Source organism: Melopsittacus undulatus, chromosome 16 (assembly GCF_012275295.1).
Source record: "Melopsittacus undulatus isolate bMelUnd1 chromosome 16, bMelUnd1.mat.Z, whole genome shotgun sequence".
NCBI classification, from domain to species: domain Eukaryota; kingdom Metazoa; phylum Chordata; class Aves; order Psittaciformes; family Psittaculidae; genus Melopsittacus; species Melopsittacus undulatus.
In genome coordinates this window covers 1,937,726-1,957,105 of record NC_047542.1, presented here as the reverse complement: position 1 = coordinate 1,957,105, position 19,380 = coordinate 1,937,726, and the positions used below count along the sequence as shown (strand labels likewise).

The following is a 19,380-nucleotide window of genomic DNA, read 5'->3' as shown; positions in this document are numbered from 1 at the left end:
CTCCCGCGGGGCCAGTGGGCAGGCTCTGCCCGCCGTGATGGTTCGAACTGACCAATGGGGAGCGGCGCTCCGCCCGCCGTGTCCAATGAGCGGAGGAGGGGGCGGTACCAGCGGGTTAGGCTGCGCCGCCCCCCCCCGCTCGCATCCTCTCGGCGGTGCGAACGCGACCATTTTGCGGGGGGGATCGGCTGAGCAGCGGCCCGAGCGGCGGCGGCGGAGCGGCGGAGACCGGGCCCGGGGCGGCCGCACGGGCCTCGCAGCGCAGCCGGTGTCTGCCGCGGCGGAGCCAGCGCCTGAGCAGGGGGGGAGAGGCGGCTCCGGAGGCGCGGCCCGAGGCGCTGGGCCCAGGGCTCCCGCTCGCTCCGGGGAGGGGACGGGCGACGCCGAGCCCGCACCGAGAGACCGCTCCGCTCCTCCTTCCGCTCCGCTCCGGGCCCCGCTGCCCGCGCCGGGCCCCAACCGCCGGGGAAGATGTCCAGGCCTGTCAGGTGAGTCCTTGGTGGGGCGCGGAGGCCCCGCTCCCGCTTCCCCTCCCACCCGCGGCGCCAGCGCTGCTTCCTTCCCTCCCTCCCTGCCGGGCCCGGCCCCCGCCGCCGCAGGCCCTGCCGCCCGCCCCGCCGCAGGCCTCGCCGCAGGCCGTGCTGGGGAAGGGGTAGCCCCAGGCCCGGGCGAGCCGCGGAGGGGCGGGGTGAGGGGCATGGAGGCGGCGCGGCCGCAGCTCGGGCCCGTTTCCCTTCTGTTCGTCCCCGGGTGCGCTGCTCGCTCCCTCCGAGCGGCCCGGCCTGGTGCGCGGCAGGCCCGGGGAGAGGCTGCGCGCTGCGGTCGGGAACGGGAGCAGCGCATCCCCGCCGTGAGCCGGCCCGGGCCGCAGCCCCTGCGCGGGGAGAAGCGGAGCACGCCGCAGGGGGAGGGGATCCGCACGCACAGCGCCGGGCCCAGGCAGGCTCCGGGCCGAGGGGCTGTGCATGGAGTTAAACCACGTTTAGGGGAGGAGTTGGGAGGAGCCGCCCCCTCTGGTGGGAGCAGCGCTCAGCGCACGCCCTTTTCCTCTCGCCTGGTCGCTGAGTGCGGCCCCCGGGGCCGTTTCCTACGGGTGTTTCCCCCTTCCCCTCCGAGAGCGCTGGGTTTAGCCCGTGGAAGGAGGAAGCCGTGGGGCGTTCACATAGCGGGCTGTGCTGTCAGCTGCAGGGGAGGTAGGTCCGGGTGGTTGTGGCTTGGGCTGCACCTGGAGCTGGGGGGCTGTAGGGTAACCTGAGCCACGGTGTTGGATCGGGAACTTTGACATCCCAGGGCGTGTATCTGAGGTGGGAAGAGGAAACTGGAGATTTGAGTTGTCTTTATAGTGAAAGTAAGAGGTTTCATCGGGTATTGTTTGAATGCTCTGAAATGTTTTCATTCTCAAGGTACTTGAAGTAACTGGTTGTGCTGTGGTTCCCAGTGAGCCTGCTCTATGGATCCTGGGTCTTGTGGAATAATCAAGATGAAATCAATAATGGCTGTAAAAACTGACATATGCACGTGTATAGGTGGTAGCCTTTGTAGTTAGGTAATGTTTCTAGCACACAAGAGTTAAATAACTGAAAGCTAGGACTGTGCAAAGTGGGGGAGTTTGGCACAGTGCTTAGGAAAACAGTTGTTTTTTTCATAGCTCTTTTTTTTTTGCCCCAGTAGTGTGTATACCTGCATGCAAAGGTAAAGGCAAGTAAAGCTCAAGTTCCAGTCTTAGGGAATTGTCTTGGGTCCAAAAGGTAGGTTAATAGTAGTGGGTATTCCCTGCTCTGCAGCATCAGGCTTTGGTCTTTCGCAAGGCAGGATGGTGGAGGAGATGGACTGGTGGTCTGATCTTAAATGACAGTGCAGTCACTGCAATACAGAGGTGATGTGACTTTGCTGCTCAGGGTGACACTTGAGTGTGTATTCTGCTGGTGATGAACTTGCTAGCCCTGGAGGCTTGCTACAGGTAAGGGAGGTGTTGTGTCTTCCCAAGTAGCTCCCAAGCTTTCTGCTATTCCATAACTTTCTAAGCCACCATTTCTAGACAGAAATAATCAATGCATAGAAGTGTGCCCAGCCCTGCAGAGTTGTGAAAGAGCTGCCTTGGGTCACCCCGGCGGACAGGCAGGAAAACGAGGTGCCAAAGTCCAGCAGGCTGCTAGCAGCAGCAAACCCTTTGGCAAGGGTGAGGAGCAGGTCTGGCAGTGCACTGTGTAGTTGTTTTAACCAGCCCTCCGGGGGGGGAAATGTCACTCCTTGGTGGCTTGTGCAGCGTGCTGCTCTGCTGGGGAGTGACTGGAGAACTGCCTTTATAGGCTTACAGCAGAAACTTCTGCAGTTGTTGGCTTTGAGGGGTTGTCTGGATGTCTTGGCTCCTTGCTGACATGGAAGTCTGGGGAAGCATTTCTTATCAGAATAATACTGAGTGTTGGGAAAGTTTTCCTGTGTTCAGTGGGCTTTGAGTTAATTTATTGTGTTTGCCAGTTTCTGATGGATCTGCATGTGTTTAAAACGAGGAACTTCGTAAAATCCAGCCCGTGGCCTTGTTTCTCCTCCATGTGTTGGTAGCATGTTGCCTTAATACTCTGGTTCCTTTAAAATTGGTGTGAAGTGGTAGTGAAGTCCTGGTATTTACAGGCTTCATTTGCCTGGCCCTTGGACCCAAGTGCTTTCTGCACAGTTAAACTGCTCCTGGGTGGGTAGTGACGGTATCTGCACTATTGTTGGCAAATGGCAAGAAGTGGAAAGTAAAGGAAGCTCCAGTCACTGAACCTCTGCTTCATGTGGCTGCTTCCACTCAAGTACTGCAGAGCCTTTGGAGCTGGTGGCTGCATCGTGCCATCCCTTCCTGTTCCTTCATACAACTGAAATACCCAGTTTTGAGGCACTGTTTTTGTAAAGAACATCAGTTAACGTGTTTCAAGGAAGAATTTTGGCTCTCCATTGGCTGGCCTTTGCTTCTGCTTTTCCTTGCTGGCTGCTTTCACTCGCGGTAATTCCTTCCCTGCAGGCATTGGGTGAGTAGAGAAGTCACAGGGGTTTGTGTTTGTTCATTTTAAGATTAAAGCCAGTTAGGAACTGATCCATCTCAGCGTTTCAAGGCACTTAATTTTTCGCTATTAGTAACACTTGAATCCCAGTCTTCTGCTGGCAGCACAGGGGAGGGGGAACCTTTGACATTTTGCTTGCAGGAAAAGCTGTATTTCTGTAAATGTGACTTGTTGCCAGTCTTGTACCTGGACAATGTGAAGTATAAATATTGTGATTTCTTGCATGGAGTAGCAGGGAAAACGGCTCTTCCTGGGGGATTTAACTTAAGGAATAATGTGTGGTTGTGTCCAGAGATAAGCTATGGATGCTTTCCAGATAAGCAAAAAGGTCTGATCCTTGCTCTGGAAACGTTCAGCCTGAAGAGAAACAGAGCAAGGCAAAGGTACAATAGGAATTGAAATACCAGGAACAGCACAGGTTGCAGAATTGATTTGGGAGAGGGTGTTTTGGGGTTTGTGGTTTTCCTCCCCCTGCCTCTGCATCAGGCCATTTCTGTATCGTATTTAGTAATTGTAGGTAGGCTCAAAGGGAGGATGGCCCCAAAACTGTTGCTGCATAAATCATTTTATGGGGTTCCAAGTTGTGTATCCCTAAAAATTCCTAAAAAATCCTATTCCTAAAAAACAGATGCCATGAGCAGTGCTTAGTCTTAGAGATGTTTGGAGTTACCCCAAGTCCAGCCCCAAATAGTGACCTCTGTAACTGGGATCCTCTCCTCGAGTCTTGTCTGAGTACAGTTGTGCTGGTTTTGACCATCTAACACACCATAGCCATGTGCTTTATGTACAGAACTGTCACTGGGCTTCAATGGTTCAGCTTCTGCTGTGTCCTTGTAAGTGAATGTTCATTTAAGGCCTAAGTGCAGCACTGGGTGTTTGTTTTGCACAGCTTTGAAAGTTTGTAGGAAAAACATTTCCTGGCTATCTTATCTCTGGGTAAGAGAGGCACTAAAGGGGTGCTTTTAATGGCAATACTTATTGACAAGATGCTGCCATCAGAGTGGGACATCTTTATCAGGTGGGAAAGAGAACGCTTTGACCTGCACTGAGGGAAGGGCCCTGATGTTCTTCACGATGCTTGGTTTGATGGTGGTGGTGGTTAAATGCTGGAGTTAAAACCAAAAACCCCATCAGTAACCACTTAATCTGTCACCAGCTTTTTGAAGACTCCTACCATTGCTTTTCAGGAGCAGATGTGTTACTTTGTTTAAACTGGGACTTGATCGGTGGATTTTAATACCTGTGGGAATACCTGTGGAGCTGAGCAGTCCCTTTACAAAGCCCGAATGATGGGAATCTGACATGTTGACTTCCAAAGGCTGAGGATTTAGGGAATTTACTAGCTGAAGATAGGGTATTCCTATACAATCCTTACTCAGCTTGGTGGGCATTGAGTATGGGTTATAAGAACCATTAGGTATTTCTGAGGTCTTAGTAAAGGACTTGAGCATGACTGTGCTCAGTGAGTGCTGAGGACTTGCTAGAAGAGTTACTCTTCATTCAAGCAGTACTGCCTGACTGCTGTTAAATAAAACTGACACTATGGCAACTTCTCTCTCTGCCTTTTCTCCCCTGGTTCCTTCTCACATACACACTGTAAATGTTAAGCTGAATTAGCAAGTGAAACCTTAAAGTCCCAGATTCCTACAAGATTGTCTTCCTGTGTTCAGTCTAACTGAATGTAAGAAATGGTTTGTGTCTGGTTGCTTGCCTTAACAGCTTCTAGTTTTTGACAAAGCCAGCACTACTTTTTCTCTGGCTGTAAGCCCTAGTGTACTTATCTGCTGTTTTTATCACCTTGGCATAATAAAAGATGCAGTCTCTCTCTGCAAGCTTGTAGTTACTAAGCACTGCACATCAGTGCTGTTGACAGGTCTACAGCCAAGCGTAAGTTGATCTCCATGGGGTGAGTGATGAGTATAGAGTGAGGAGAATGGCAGAGGCAGGAGCAGTTTGTTTGCTGGTTCTGCCCTTGGGATCTTCTCCGGCTCTGTTGGGAAGACTTGCACGTTTCTGTCTGCAGGAATCTCACTGTGGGTTGTTCCTTTTCCTCTGCTCTTCTTGCCCTGCAGAATCAGATCAAACAAGACAAACTGCCTTCTCTCTAGTGTCCTTCTGCCATAGTGATTGGTTTTTAATACTAGTATCGCTGCTCCTGTTCAGCAGGTAATGAGAGCCTGGCAGGATTTACTGTCTGCTGAACACAGGGTACAGAGTTTAGAAAGAGGAAGGATGTTTTCCATAGGGACCGTGTTTTTCATTAAGGTTCTATTGTCTGTGCTATGTTTTCAGGGCCTGATTTAATCTGGGTCTCTGAAATAAGGAAGATAAAGCTGTGTGTGACCAAGTTACTACAAGGTGGCAAGATTACAACTTCCATCTTGCATGTTAGAGAAGTGATTGAACATCCTATTTAGTAACTTCATTGTTCTTCACATGCTTACTAGAATGAAATCAGTGCTTTCACATGGGGGCTCGTCAGGAGGCCATCTTCAGGAAGGCTGCCTGTTGGAATAGGGATTGGAGTTCCTGGACAGTGCACTGTAACAAGCTTTGCCAGTGGTTGTGTTCTTGAACTGGTGTATTCCTATGCTCGGGAGCACGTTGCTCTTGTACTTTGTTCCACTTGCGCGTACTCTGCAGCTTGGATGCGATTCAGCCTGTAGCTATCTAATGACTGGTTTTACTTCCCTTCTCTTTGCTTGTTGGGGCTTTCTTCATTGAGAGCTTGGGGTTTTGGGGGAGTTCTTTAAGGAGGCTTGGTGCAGGATTGAAATAAACCAACTGTGCTTCATCTTCTGATGCCTGTTGCTGCAAGCCGTGAGCAGAGGTACTGAGGAGGGCAACTCAGACTTGATTTCAAATGGATCAACAGCCAGAAGGCAGCAATGGCCTTTGAGACATCTTTCAGCTCGATGCTCTTGGCAGCAGTGCATGATGTTAATTGCAAAGTACAGTCCAGTTTGTATGTGGAATTCAGCAGGGGAGGAGAGGGGAAGGGCCTTGTGGTTCATGTGCTGGAAGGGGGCTTGTGTTGCCTTCTCTTTGCAGTGGTCCTCCAGGTCCTACCCCTTGCTTGACTTTTCTGGCTGTAGAGGTGAGCGTGGGTGGTGATTGCTGCAAAATCAGTTTTGCCACTGGCTTTGAGTCAAAGGGGTTGGGAAACAATATGGAAATGCTTCTCTAATTCATGCTAATGTTTGTGTGCTTCTTTTACACCTGGTCTTAAATAACACAGCTGTGCCACAGGGTGTTAGGGGAAGATCTGGCTTAAAGCTCAGGCTGATGCTTTCTTGAAGTGCATCTTTAATCTTGGGGTGGAAACGCTGCTTTAGAATAGGCTTTTGCTAGTGTGGTGATACATAATGATAGCTCCACGGTGTGAATAATGAAAGAGCCACATAGTGCAGGTTAAGATGGCTCTTCTTCACTGCAGCCATGAGCCATAAGAGAGTGCTGCTTATCACAAAGCACTTCTCAACTCCAAGACTATAATCCAGTCTATTATAACAGCTCCTTAGGAAAATGCTCGAATATACTGAGTGTTCATCTCTGACTTCAAAGGTGTAGGTGGCTTGCTTAGGAGAGTTTGCTTGGAGTGTTTTCAGGCTGCAAATCCTGCACTGGAAGCAAGGATATGGCACTTTCTTGGTACTTGCAGAAAGCTTTTGCATCTCAAATTACTAACTTCTTTTTTCCCCTTGCTTTTGAACAGGAACAGGAAGGTGGTCGATTATTCCCAGTTTCAGGAATCAGATGATGCTGGTAAATGACTTCTTTTCTTACCAATATAATTGTGGGCCTAGTTCATTTATTGCTTTGCGTATCAACTGTTTTGCTTCTGGTCACATCTTTAACTTACATTCGAAGGACTTTCTGCTCTTCACAGCCTGAACTTTTAATAAGTATTTGCAAATATAATGATCCTCATATGCTTTGTATTAAGGAAACAATGGTGATAGAAATCTTACTATTTAATGCTTGTATTGTTGTAGTGCCTTGAGGCTGTTGGCAGCAACTGTCTTCTTCCTTGGTCTACGTTATGTTCTGGGGCAGCATCTCCCTGATGCCACTTTTCCTCCCATAAAATATGTTTCCAGTTTAGTGGGACTTCAGTTAATCCCATAATGTCAGGAGGCATTTTTGGGAATTGCATCTCCAAACTCCCAGTCTTTATGTGCCTGTGAATTAATGGAATGTTTCTGGAAGCCATATGGAATACGTTTTGTGCTCTTAGAAAACACTCATGGAGCTACCGTTTGCTCAACGAGGCTGCACTGATAATGGAAACAAATGTGCATAGTTCTTCATTGCAGTCCTGTTTTCATATTGTATAAGGTATTGTGTAATAGTTGTAAAAAGTTACTGTGTAAACTGCTCCACAATGACATGTGTTTTTCCCATCACAGCACAGTAAATAAAGTGCTGTTAAAAGCATGTAGAAATATGTAGGGATGTTAACTTGTAATAGGTTTGGATAACACCTCTGTTTCTGTGAAATGAGACACTGTGTCCTCTTGTGGGGCTTTCTGTAGCTCATCTTCCTATGGCAGACTTGTTTGTGTGGGGCATTGATTGTGCTGCCAGTGGAAGAAAAGGTAAGTCACTGGTTAAAGACAGGACTTTGCTTTAGAATGTTCTATTTGAAGCTTTGTGGTTTTGTTATTGTGTTGGTTTGGGTTTTTTTAAGGGCTTCTTTTTGATGTGCATGAAATGGGCAGTTTAAGTGATAGCTGAAGAAGTCAGTTTGCTGCAAACTAGGAGTTTGACTCAAAGCCATTTTGTGCTGTCCCATCCAGATGAAGATTATGGAAGAGATTCAGGTCCCCCATCCAAGAAAATCCGTTCATCTCCCCGGGAGGCTAAAAATAAGAGGAGATCTGGGAAGAACTCTCAGGAGGACAGGTAAAAACAACACTTCATCCCCTACAAACATGGCTCCAAACCTTGTCCCGTGTCTGGGGAGAGTAAATCCTAAGAAGAGTGATTATAAGTGGAGTTCAAGGTCTACAGTGTAAGTTTCAGAACTCTCAATCACAAAGCTTGAATAATCACTTTGGACATTGAGGTGGTTCTTTCTCATTCGAATAGACAGAGAAATCATGTGGAAAGTACTTGTCACTAGTACTTTGCCACTGAAATTTCCAGACCTAGATGGTGGGAATGGGAAGGAATATGATCAGAGTTACAGAACTTGGCAACTGTTCCGATTATCCAGGTAAGTCAGTGGCAAGATGCATTCTGTTTTCCATTTTTGTCCATATGCTTGGACTATTCATAGAATCATGCAATGGTTTGGGTTGAAGGGACGTTAAAGCTCCTCCAGTTCCAAACCCCCTGCCATGGGCAGGGACACATTCTGCTTGTCTAAGCCGTGTCCAACCTGGCCTTGAACACTGCCAGGGATGGGGCAGCCACAGCTTCTCTGGGCACCCTGTGTCAGTGCCTCACTGCCATCACTACCCTCAGAAGTTCTCCAACTTCTGCCTAATATCTAATCTAAATCTCCCCTCTTTCAGTTTGAAGCCATTCCCCCTTTTGGTTAAAGATTAAATGTGACACTACAGTGGTGGTTAGGAGCTAGGGCCATTTGTTACATTCCTTTGTTTCTCATTCCTAGTTTTGTCCAATTCATAACCAAAGTAACCTGCTTTGATAACTGCGTTGCTCCAGCAGTATGAAGGGGCTCCTTTCTAAGTGATGTCCTACTGAACAGTGGAAGTCTTTCCTGTAGAGTGAAGGTATCTTCCTGCTTACAGTGACTATGGTCAAGCAAATGATTGCCATAACACCTCTTAAGTCAGCTGACTGCCCTCATGAGAAACATCAGCTTCAGGGATGGAGTTTATTCATACTCTGTAAGCCCAAGGTGTCTCTTGATGCTGTTGCGCTGTACACTTAGGAGGCTTCCCCATCATCTTCCTGTTCCATGAATGCAGGTGTGCGAATATTTCCATGGTCCACCTGCTGTTGTGAACTGAGTGGGAGAGACTGTTTTCACCCTGGCAAATGCCTGGAATACCTGAAATCAAGGATTTAATGGGTATGACCTGTAAAGAGATAGGGCTGGGCAGCTCCCAAAGCAATTTAGAGGCTGACCTTGATGTCCTTTTAGCTTTGGGGCTTTTTAAATCTATAAGAACAGTTCTGTATGTTTTGCAAAACTCAGGGAGGGCTTGCATGGAAAACCAGCTCATGTCTTTAAGGGACTGAAACCCACACAGAAAACATCCAGGCCTGAGGGGCTGTGGTGGGACAAGTTACCTAAACTATGAGAGTTCTTGAAGTGTTGTGTGGCAGCTCCAACTGCCAGATTGGAAAGCAGCAGAGGTTTGATCTGTTGTACATGTTGTATATCATTGGCCTTTACCAGAGTCCTCACCACTCCTGCACAGAACACTGTCTTACTCCCTGATTGCAATGCACATTCTTACATGCTGGAAGGAAAGCCCTCTCTGGCCAGTGGGAATGGCTAATGATGGGGGTTTGGATAAGAGCATGAGTACCTGCTGGATAGGGATGCCCTCTGGTGAAGAGTGGTGAAACTCCCTCAGAAATGAGATAATTCGAGAGACTATAAACCATATATGTGCTAGTCAAGTGCTATGCAGCAATAGAGGAAGAAGGGGTCCAAAGAAAGCAGTGACATCAAGTGGTGACTATAATATTCAGTATAAAACTTTATTCCATTTATAGACTCAGCCATGCATTGTATAAAACTTAATTTCTAACTGTAAAATGCAAGACCTGTATCATTGGTAGGGTTAAGTGTGAAATGCATGATTCATCTCAACCTTATTATTTCCTAGTTGGATCGCTTTAAGTTTGTCTGTGATTCAAAGGTTGAACATTACCTTTCCAACCATGATCGCTCCATTCACAGCTGAGTAATTCTGCAGTATAACATGGTGATGTCCAGGGACAAGTGCCTGTTCCCAGCCTGAAGATCAGTTTGCTCTCTGCATATTGGTGTTTCCATGTGTCAGTGCCTGAAACCAAAGTTAAAACAGTAACCAAACCCTGTCTTTCTCTCATTTTCAGTGAGGATTCAGAAGAAAAAGATGTGAAGACTAAGAAAGATGATTCACACTCGGCAGGTAACTAACTACATTGTGCAGATAGTGTACCTACAAAGTGAAGGGCAGGTTGTAAGAGTTACAAGAGTAGGATTTAGCATAGGAAAAAAATTGTTCTGCTTAGGGAAGCATGCACTTTCCGTATTATCCAGCTTCAGCTGGATGCTGCTTCTTGCTGCTGTTACTTCCCATTCTGGTTTGGGATAACTTGGTTTTGTGTTGTAATATGCAGCAGATAGGTGTCTGTAAATCTCTTCCTTCTAGTTCTTGTCCCTCTTTCAGAATGATACAAGAAACTTCATAGTTGTACCTTTTCCTTCCAGATGAAGATTTTGGCAGCGAAGATGATGACTTAGGAGCAGATGATGGCAAAGCTGACAGTGACTATGAGAGCTCTCAAAAAAGCAAAAAAGGAAAAAAGGCTAAACCAGAAAAGAACAAGAGGGCAGCCTCCAAATCCAGGAAAAGGCCTGCAGGTAAAAACCAGTCAGTGAGCATCTTGATTGACTTTCTCATGACTGCCTTGACCTGTGTCTTGTGCTTGTGCTATCTCGAGGTGATCTCTATCCCCTGTCTCCTTATAACGTGGTGACTTTTGCTGCAGAGGACAGTGAGGATGAAAAAGAAGACCACAAAAACGTGCGTCAGCAACGACAGGCAGCGTCCAAAGCAGCCTCTAAACAACGGGAGATGCTTATGGATGATGTGGGGAGCGAGGAGGAAGAACAAGAGGATGATGAAGCACAGTTCCAGGAGAGTGAGTAAATGGGATTGTAAAAGGTTGAAATCAATGTGACATGGATATAGTTAAACAGAATCTTATGGGTTTGGTCAGACAGCAGAAGGAACCCAATTTACTTTTTGACTGTGACAGTGAAGACGTAACTTGTTCTTCTCAGTAACTTACTACTGCGTGTCTGCCCAACAGACCAAGCTTTAACACTTGTGAAATTCCTCATGCTTTTTGCTGCTATCCAGTTGATTTTGAAGCATTCATGCTCCTTTCAGGTGACATAAAAGTACTTTTTATCCTTGATCTAATCAGGGAAGGACAGTTTGTTTCAGAAGAGATGGGTTCTGCTGGCAATGAAATCTGAAATACTGAGCATGAATTATTTCACAATGGAGTTAAGAGTACCATTGAGAAGATCACTTCTCTCTTACTAAGGAGATGGAGCATCTGTAGAGGACCTCAAAACACTTGCTGTGTCATTTTCAGTAGTGCTTTATCCCCAACAGTGTAAAGTCATCTGCAGTGTCATTTAGCACATAGGTGGAAGCTCTTAAGGTCACAGAGTCCTGGTTTCCTGTCTCCACAGTTGAACTGGCACATCCCTCAGCTGTATTTTCTGCTTCCCTTTATTTTCTCAACAAAAACTTAAATCTCCTTATGCTTCCAGCAGATTCAGGAAGCGACGAAGACTTCCTCATGGAAGATGATGATGATAGTGACTATGGCAGTTCAAAAAAGAAAAACAAAAAGGTCTCCAAGAAATCCAAGCCAGAGAGGAAAGAAAAGAAAATGCCAAAGCCCAGGCTAAAGGCTACAGGTGAGTGTATGCAAAGGAAACTCTTCCCTTTGCTTTAGAGGTTAGTAGTTCCTTTTTCTGCTCTAGAAGACTTGGTAGAAATCTTGGGATCAGGAGCATTCACGTTAAACACTGCCAGGGATGGGGCAGCCACAGCTTCTCTGGGCACCCTGTGCCGGCGCCTCAGCACCCTCTTAGGGAAGAGCCTAAGAGCTCAGCTCAATCTCCCCTCGGGCAGGTTCAAGCCATTCCCCTTGGCCTGTCCCTTCAGGCCCTTGTCCAAAGCCTCTCTCCAGGTTTCTTGTAGGCAATGTAATTCATGCAACAGGCTGTGATTTAAAGCAGCACTATATAATAATGTGGTGGCTTTAATTCTTAATTAAGAGTTTGACTTATTATCTATGCCTTGTTGGAAAAACTGCACAGATAGCAAAATTTTCCCTATTGAGAAGCTGCAGTCTTAATTTCTATCTGTTGTAGCCAAATAATACAATTTGTGCTTGTGGTATCATATAGTGATTGATCAGGACATGGAATTAAACAGTTCTTAAATCATAAGCTAACTTGTCAGTTCAGCTTTACTAACTACCTGACAGGAGGATGGAGCCAGGAGGGGCTGGGTTCTGCTCCCAAGGGATAGAACAAGGGATGGGACAAGAGGAAACAGCCTCAAGCTGCACCAGGGCAGGTTTAGATGGAGCTGAGGAACAATTCCTGCCCCACAGGGTGCTCAGGCATTGGAACAGGCTGCCCAGGGCAGGGCTGCAGGCACCAACCCTGCAGGTGTTCACACCATGGAGACAAGGCCCTTGGTGCCATGTGGCCTTGGCAGGGCTGGGAATGGTTGGACTGGATGAGCTGGAAGGTCTCTTGTAACACTTAGTGTAAAACACACCATGTGTTGGTCAGTCCTGGTTATATGAAGCCATGTGACAGTTTCATCTCTGCTGCTGATCATAACTTTTATAAGCTCTTTCTTCTTTCAGTGACCCCCAGCCCAGTGAAAGGCAAAGGGAAGGCAGGCCGCCCCACAGCTTCCAAGGCAACAAAAGAAAAGACCCCATCCCCTAAAGAAGAGGATGAAGAGCCTGAAAGTCCCCCAGAAAAGAAAAAATCAGCCAGCCCTGCACCAGAGAAGTCAGGGGATGAGGGCTCTGAAGATGAAGCACCCTCTGGGGAAGATTAAATGGCAGTTGAGGAAGTCTTTGTTTAAAAAAAAAAAAGGAAAAAAAGAAAAAATCCAACAAAAAAAAGAAAAAGGAAAAGAAAACACACTTAGGGGTAGAACACGGTTTTGGCTGTGGCTTGACTCATGGGCTTTGAATGCTGTCTTTACTTTCAGCTCTTTAATACAGTGTATCCTTTTTTTAATAAGAGGAAACCCTTACACAGTCCTGTTTTGAAGTCAATGTTCTCTGTTGGCCATTCTGTTCTCCCTCCCCCAGGAAAGCCATTGGAGACAAAATTAACAGACCTTTGAATATATATATATATATATATTTTTCTTTCAAGGGATAACTGCAGTTGTGAAGCAATAAGGGTTGAGGCTGATACATGGAAACCATACTTACAAATCCTTGTTAGAGTAGATTGCCCAGTGCTGGTAAGAGTTCTTTCAAACTATTCTTCTGTGTTTGAATCTGTGGGGAAAATGAAGCTATGCTTTAACAGACTTCTGGTAGGAATTCCAATTGAGGAAGAGGAAACACAGGGAGGAAACCTGTGTTTCTTGGATTCAGGCATGCTTTTCATGGAAAGCAATCATGAGACTTGAAGATGGGCCACTGTCTTCTATTTAGCAAAGACCCTCTGATCAGGATGCAAGATCTTTTGTGTTTGCTGGAGAGAATACTGTTCTGCGATAGGAGAATTGCAGTTTATTCTCTACAAATCCAGATAGACAGCCTACAAGCTTCTCCCATCCCTTAATTCTTCCACAGTTGGCTATAGGTGGGCAGGATAGGGAAGAAAAATTGCAAACCATTTGAAAACCTCTGGTTTCCAGTTTGGGATTGTGGCAAATGTCTGTAAAGTTTTCCCAAGGAAACAAAACAATCAATGGGTAGTCTAAAACTAAATTCTTTAGCTTTTGGGGCGAGGGATGTCCTTTCCTAAATGTGAAGCAAAGGATTCCTGTAATGCTCTTGTCAGTCTCGGATCCCATGAGTCACGCTGAAGTGTTTCTCTTCTCTCCCTCCATCTGGCCTCAGGAGGCTGTGTAGTCAGAGCTCAGCCTCTCCAGCTCCAGTGCTGGACATCAGACTTCCATGGTAGTGCACATCACCATGATCCCACTTCCATGTCTTCATCCTGCAGTGTGGGAGGCTTTGCTCTCACATTGACCTGGCTGCTTCTGACTGTTGGTCGTCATTCTGCTCCCTAAGCCTGAGCAGTGCTGACTAGGGAACAGTGGTAAAGGATGAAGTTAGGAGGAAGTGGAGTTTGGAAGCAGTGTAGCAGGGCTCTATTGTTCCCTAATAAAAAAGCAGGATGTCCCCCTCAAAATGCAAGACACTTGAGATGTGTGTGGTGGCATTTAAATGTGTTTTTATCCAAGCAGCCATATCCTTGTTTTCTAAAGTACCCAAGCCCTGGGTTTCAAACCCCAATGCAGAGGTTGCTGCCATGTTTGTTGGTGGAAGTACTCAAAACTGGACCTGCCGTTTTTCTCTTTTTGAAACCCTTTGTGCTTTCTCTGTGTCGCTCACAGTTATCTATAGCTGAGAAGCTTTGCATCCTTTCTTTTTGTCACAGGACTACACAGTTTGTAACCAGCCTCTTGAAGGTTAACATAAGGCAGCTAATCAGTTGGATTGCTGGTGCACGTGCTACCAGGTGTTTAATCCTATCTGGATTGTAGAGAGAGACACTAATATGATCAGGAAGGACATTGGGCTGAATGGCGTAGGAAGCCTGGAGATGCTGATGAGCACAGTGTGGAGCCTAAAATGTGGAATGACTATTAATCTAACAGCCGAGTGATTGTCTTGTGTGATTCATAGCCATGGATTTTATTGAGGCTGGTAAATTACTTTACCTTGGCTTATAAAGAATTAAGTTCTCTAATATTCTTTACTCTAATGAAACTACTGTTGCCGTTACAATAAAGATGATCAGTGTTTCCATTGTAAATCTTCTTTTTTAAGTGGTTTAATTTTGTAGAACAGCTTAAGGCTGGAGCTGAAGCATCAGCTCTTGATAAAGAAGCGAATGTAATCCCCTCTCCTCTCCCACCCCTCTTCCCACTTTCCAGGTTTCTGGGAGAGCAGAGTCTCTTACCTCCACTTCTTGGGTAATACGGGGAAAACAAGCGGCCATGTTTTCAAAAGCAGTTGGATTAAAACTGGGGATAGAACACACTTTTGTGACTGTCTGGGCCACGGGGTTGTTCCCCTTCAGTCCAGACTATTTCAACCTATTGTCTATTGGCTTCTTAGGCAGTTTTTTTTGCTATTAACTGTAGAATACCTCTAGCTGACTGGTCAAACGGTTGGTTCTTTACCTGCCAGACCAGGGGTTATTCCCTGAAGAGTGTCTTTTGTAAGTTCCGCTTTATGATCTTCTTTTGCTAACACAGGTAACTAAAGTGAAGGCTGTGAAAAACGAGATCCTGTTGTTCTCAGTTCAGGTTTTGGACTGGATTCTTTCCTGCCTGGCAGTTTCAGCCCTTGCTCTAACAAACCTGGTCTGCTTTCTCATCCGTTCACCTCACAGCTGGTACAGGCTGCTTGATGCTTCTCTTGGAGTTTGTCACAACCCAAACACGATGGCAACCCTGTGCTGCTGCTGGGGTTTTGTACCTTTTGCTGTATCTGACTGTTTTGTGCAAACACTAAGTTAAGCCCAAATGGTTTCTTGGCTCCTCTGGTAGGTTTCCATTTTTACAGGTAGAAGAAAATAGTGAAGGTTGATAGTTTTTATTGTTTATAGCAGACAGCATTTTTCACTAGTGGCACTTACCATTTCTAAATGTCCTTTTTACTTAATTTGTGTGAAGCATTCTGTTTTCTTGAAGGGCAGCTGTGAAAAACGCCTTTCTTTAGGAGTGGGAATAGTTTCAGTCACAGAAGAAGCCTTTGAGAAAGATTCTCTTCTGTTCCACAGCTGTAGTTTTGGAGCCTTTGCAGAGAGGTAAATGGATTTATTCCAAAGTTCAGTTAAGTAGTGCCCTGCTCTTAGTCTTTAAATGGTAGTCCAGAACTAACTTCCATTATATAGCCTTTTGTCCGTTCTGTTTCTGAATCTGCAGCACCACGTTCAGTTTTGCAGCTCTCTGTCAATAGTCCTGCCTTTAGTAGGCCACAAGTCTTGAACACTGGCAATTTCAGTTGGAATTTCATGCTAAGGATTATTTGCTTCACATCCTATTTGATCAGCACAGGAATGCCAAACATGCCAAGCAAAATGGGGTTTCGGAATGGATTTGTAGGGGAGAGCAAGACTTGGAAATGAGGCAGCCAAGAAGTTTTTCATTCTCTTTTAGCTTCATCAAAGCAGAAGAGCATGTGGGGAGAGAAGCAGCACACCTTAGATGGCTTCTGCTTGGGAGCCTGGCCACCGCCAGGGCTCTGTGCTGAGTGTGCTCAGCTCCTGTGCCACCCAGGGCAGCATCAGCAGTGGCAGGAGATGTGCTGGAATTCCTTTCTTTTTTCCCTTTTTTTTCTTTCCTTTTTTTTCCCCTCCACTGGTGATGGTCCCAAAGGTACAATGAACACTGAGGCACCCAGGTGAAGGAGGGAGGGAAGTAAACTGTAACATGCTGGAAGCTTTTGAGCTGTAGAAACTGGTGCTTTGCTTTATGTAATTTGTTTGTGAAGTGTTTATTTTTATAACAGATCATATTGTTGAACACATGGTTCTTAAAAACTACAAACTGATCCATGAGTTTAATAGTTGAGAAGTGGATGTTCATCTGTTGGGGGAGGCAGGATCTGATAATGTAAGCAGATGGATGTTTAAAGGGACACTGTCACAAAATAGTTGCTGGCATATAGGAGATGTTAGTTTGGGGGGGGGGTGGGTCACATCTATATGTGGAAATTATATATTCTATATGTATATGATCAAATAGACAATTTTCCCTGAACTTTGACTATTTTCCTACAGTTTTGGGAGGTTGAAATACAAGTTCTGCTCATGACAATAGTAAGCAACACTAACTGTTCTGTTCTTACTGTCCAAGGTGACTTTTGGTTTAAGTATTCTTGAGGAGCATCAGAGCTCTGAAAGATGACAGTGTCCTTCCGTGACCTCCCCTGATCAAGTGTATCCTTGTTTTAGACTTCCCACCTCAGTAGATGACTGGCATTTGAATGTCTTTTCATTGAACTCTTTCTATTAAAACCAAACCACAACTGTTTCTTAAGTGTAGTCAAGTTCTCGCCATGTGCTGACTCTTGTGTCTCGACCACTATCGGGATTGACTCTAGACTGCCTGCCCCCCTCACCGCGAGCGGGTCCATCGCCGGAGCATGCTCAGTGTGACTGCAAACACCATTGTGCATATGCTTTGTATATTGGGGCGAGGGTTTTTTATATATATATTTTGGGAGGGGTCGTGGGTGGGATGGAGAAAATGACTCAAATCAGCTTAAGCCAGACTAATGTGTGTAAAAGCCCCCCAAAGTATTCTGTGTGTGAGTGCGCGGGTGTGAGTGCGCGCATGGGAGCGTCTGCCATCTCCTTCCCTTTGTGTTCTGCAGATCTGTGAGTTTGACTTTTCTTTCCCCGCAGAAGCAATTGTTCCAGAATAAAATTGTAAATAAGAGCTACGTACTTTTTTGTTTGAACCGTGAACATCGAGTCACAGCAAACCCTGAATGATCACTTGGAAGGTAGAGGAGGAGACTCCAGGTAGGGCCTTGGGCCTCTGGCCGTCAGCAAGGCAGCATTAGATGGGATGCAGTGACTACTTGTCTTGAGTATTTGCCATCCCCCAGTGAGCTTGGCCCAAAACCAAGCTCTTTGCAGTCCCCCTCTCATGCCTTGTAGCAGAGAGAGGAAGGGGCTACTGCAAACAGCATTCTGGTGCCATTGGCAGAGGGGGGGCTGTTTCCATCAGCCTGGTGCTTGCAATACCTTGACAACGCTGAGATCTACGGCATGGTACTCGCAGTGAAGTCTGAATGTAACATTAATGCTTTATTTAAAATAAAAGCAACAGTTTTATTTTTAATTATTCTAATGAAAGGGGTTGAAGTGGCCATGCCTGGTGACCATGTTCATGGCTTTCTAGCTGCAACCTTCATTGGTAGAGTTGTGTGATGGTCTTTTGTGCGACTTAATTTGACATATTCCAGTCTCTGTATGTACCTGCAACGAAAGAAAAAAGAGAAAAAACCACAAAAACAACCCCCTGCTTTGCTTTTCTTGAGAGGGTTCCCAGGACTGCATACCTGCTCCTGAGCTCTGGTTTAAGTATGTGTATCCTTCGCTTGTATTTTGTATTAAAAGAAACCACAAAGAAAAAGAACCCTTTATTGTTCAGCATGTTGGAATTGTGTCCCCTCTTATTTTTTCTCCTTTTTGGAATATATTAAGCAACTCATTCTTCTGTATCTTTTATTTTCTTTTGTAAACTTTTTGGTTTTGTTTAAAAATGGCTTTATAAAAGGGCTTTTATAACCCATAAACATGACTTGTGTAATTCTTCTGCTATTTAAGGGTCTTCTGCAGTGGTTTTGTGCATATTAGATATGAAAACATGCATCAGAACACACGGGGTTCATTCCTTCATGGAGCTCGTGTGCTGTCCTGAGGAGCATCAGTCAGGTTTTGGACAGAGCAGTTTGGTGCTGATCTTCCCGGTGCTGCCTGTGAGTTGAGTGGCAGACTTGGGAACATGTAAGTAATGAAGCTGTGTTTGCCGTAAGGAACACAACTTCGGCATCGCAGGGCTGATGCGGGAGAGGGGTGTGAGTTGTTTCCTGGTCCACAACCCCATTGCAGACAGCAGTGATGAGGACAGATGAAGCTTTTCCCGTGTCACACTCGCCCCCAGGACTTTCCCTCAGTCCTCCGTGGCCTTCCTATGGGCCAGCAGTGCCTGGAGATGCGCAGCCTCTCCCTTATGGTGTCAGAGGGAGGAGGATGCCCATGGCCGTGGGGTCGGTTCTTACCTGGCGGTCCCCGCAGGCGGCGGCCCCGGCTGTGCCCGCGCTGCGCCAGCAGGGGGCGCCCCGCAGCCGGGGCTCCCGCAGGGCTCCGGTGGGGCCGGTGCCGTGGGTCCGAGGGGCCGGGAGGGTTTGAGGCAGCTGAGGAGCTCCGGAGCCCTGGGGTGGGCGGTGGGGAAGGGACCTCAGAGCTCCAACCCCTGCCACTGGAGCAGCTGCTCCAAGCCCCTGTGTCCAACCTGGCCTTGAGCACTGCCAGGGATGGGGCAGCCACAGCTTCTCTGGGCACCCTGTGCCAGCGCCTCAGCACCCTCCCAGGGAACAGCTTCTGCCTGAGAGCTCAGCTCAGTCTCCCCTCGGGCAGGTTCAAGCCATTCCCCTTGGCCTGTCCCTACATCCCTTGTCCCAAGCCCCTCTCCAGGTTTCCTGCAGCCCCTTTAGGCACTGGAGCTGCTCTCAGGTCTCCCTTCAGGAGCCTTCTCTTGTCCAGGCTGCCCCAGCCCAGCTCTCCCAGCCTGGCTCCAGAGCAGAGCTGCTCCAGACCTCGCAGCATCCCCATGGCCTCTGGGCTCCCTCCAACAGGAACAACCCCTGGAAGTGTTTGTTTCCACCAGGGTTC

At 46.8% G+C, this 19,380-nt stretch overlaps 1 protein-coding gene across 2 annotated transcripts; it reads left to right on the top strand.

Annotated features, from left to right (window-relative positions):
* Positions 1 to 162: 162 nt before the first annotated feature.
* Positions 163 to 18,277, top strand: NUCKS1 (nuclear casein kinase and cyclin dependent kinase substrate 1). Of its 2 annotated transcripts, none has more exons than XM_034069701.1 (8): positions 163 to 488; positions 6,760 to 6,809; positions 7,844 to 7,949; positions 10,086 to 10,141; positions 10,444 to 10,596; positions 10,725 to 10,877; positions 11,521 to 11,670; positions 12,636 to 18,277. In XM_034069701.1, exons 1-8 carry the CDS (start codon positions 472 to 474, stop codon positions 12,833 to 12,835), a joined length of 885 nt encoding a protein of 294 aa, XP_033925592.1. In that variant the 5' UTR covers positions 163 to 471; the 3' UTR covers positions 12,836 to 18,277. The 2 variants fall into 2 exon arrangements, with proteins under 2 accessions (XP_033925592.1, XP_033925593.1); XM_034069702.1 differs by having other exon boundaries at positions 164 to 488; positions 11,524 to 11,670.
* Positions 18,278 to 19,380: the final 1,103 nt, after the last annotated feature.

Excerpts from the sequence above, each read along its gene's own strand:
- NUCKS1 (XM_034069701.1), top strand. Across the intron at positions 6,810-7,843 it reads TCAGGAATCAGATGATGCTG|ATGAAGATTATGGAAGAGAT; the intron begins GTAAATGACTTC and ends TGTCCCATCCAG. Across the intron at positions 10,878-11,520 it reads TGAAGCACAGTTCCAGGAGA|CAGATTCAGGAAGCGACGAA; the intron begins GTGAGTAAATGG and ends TTATGCTTCCAG.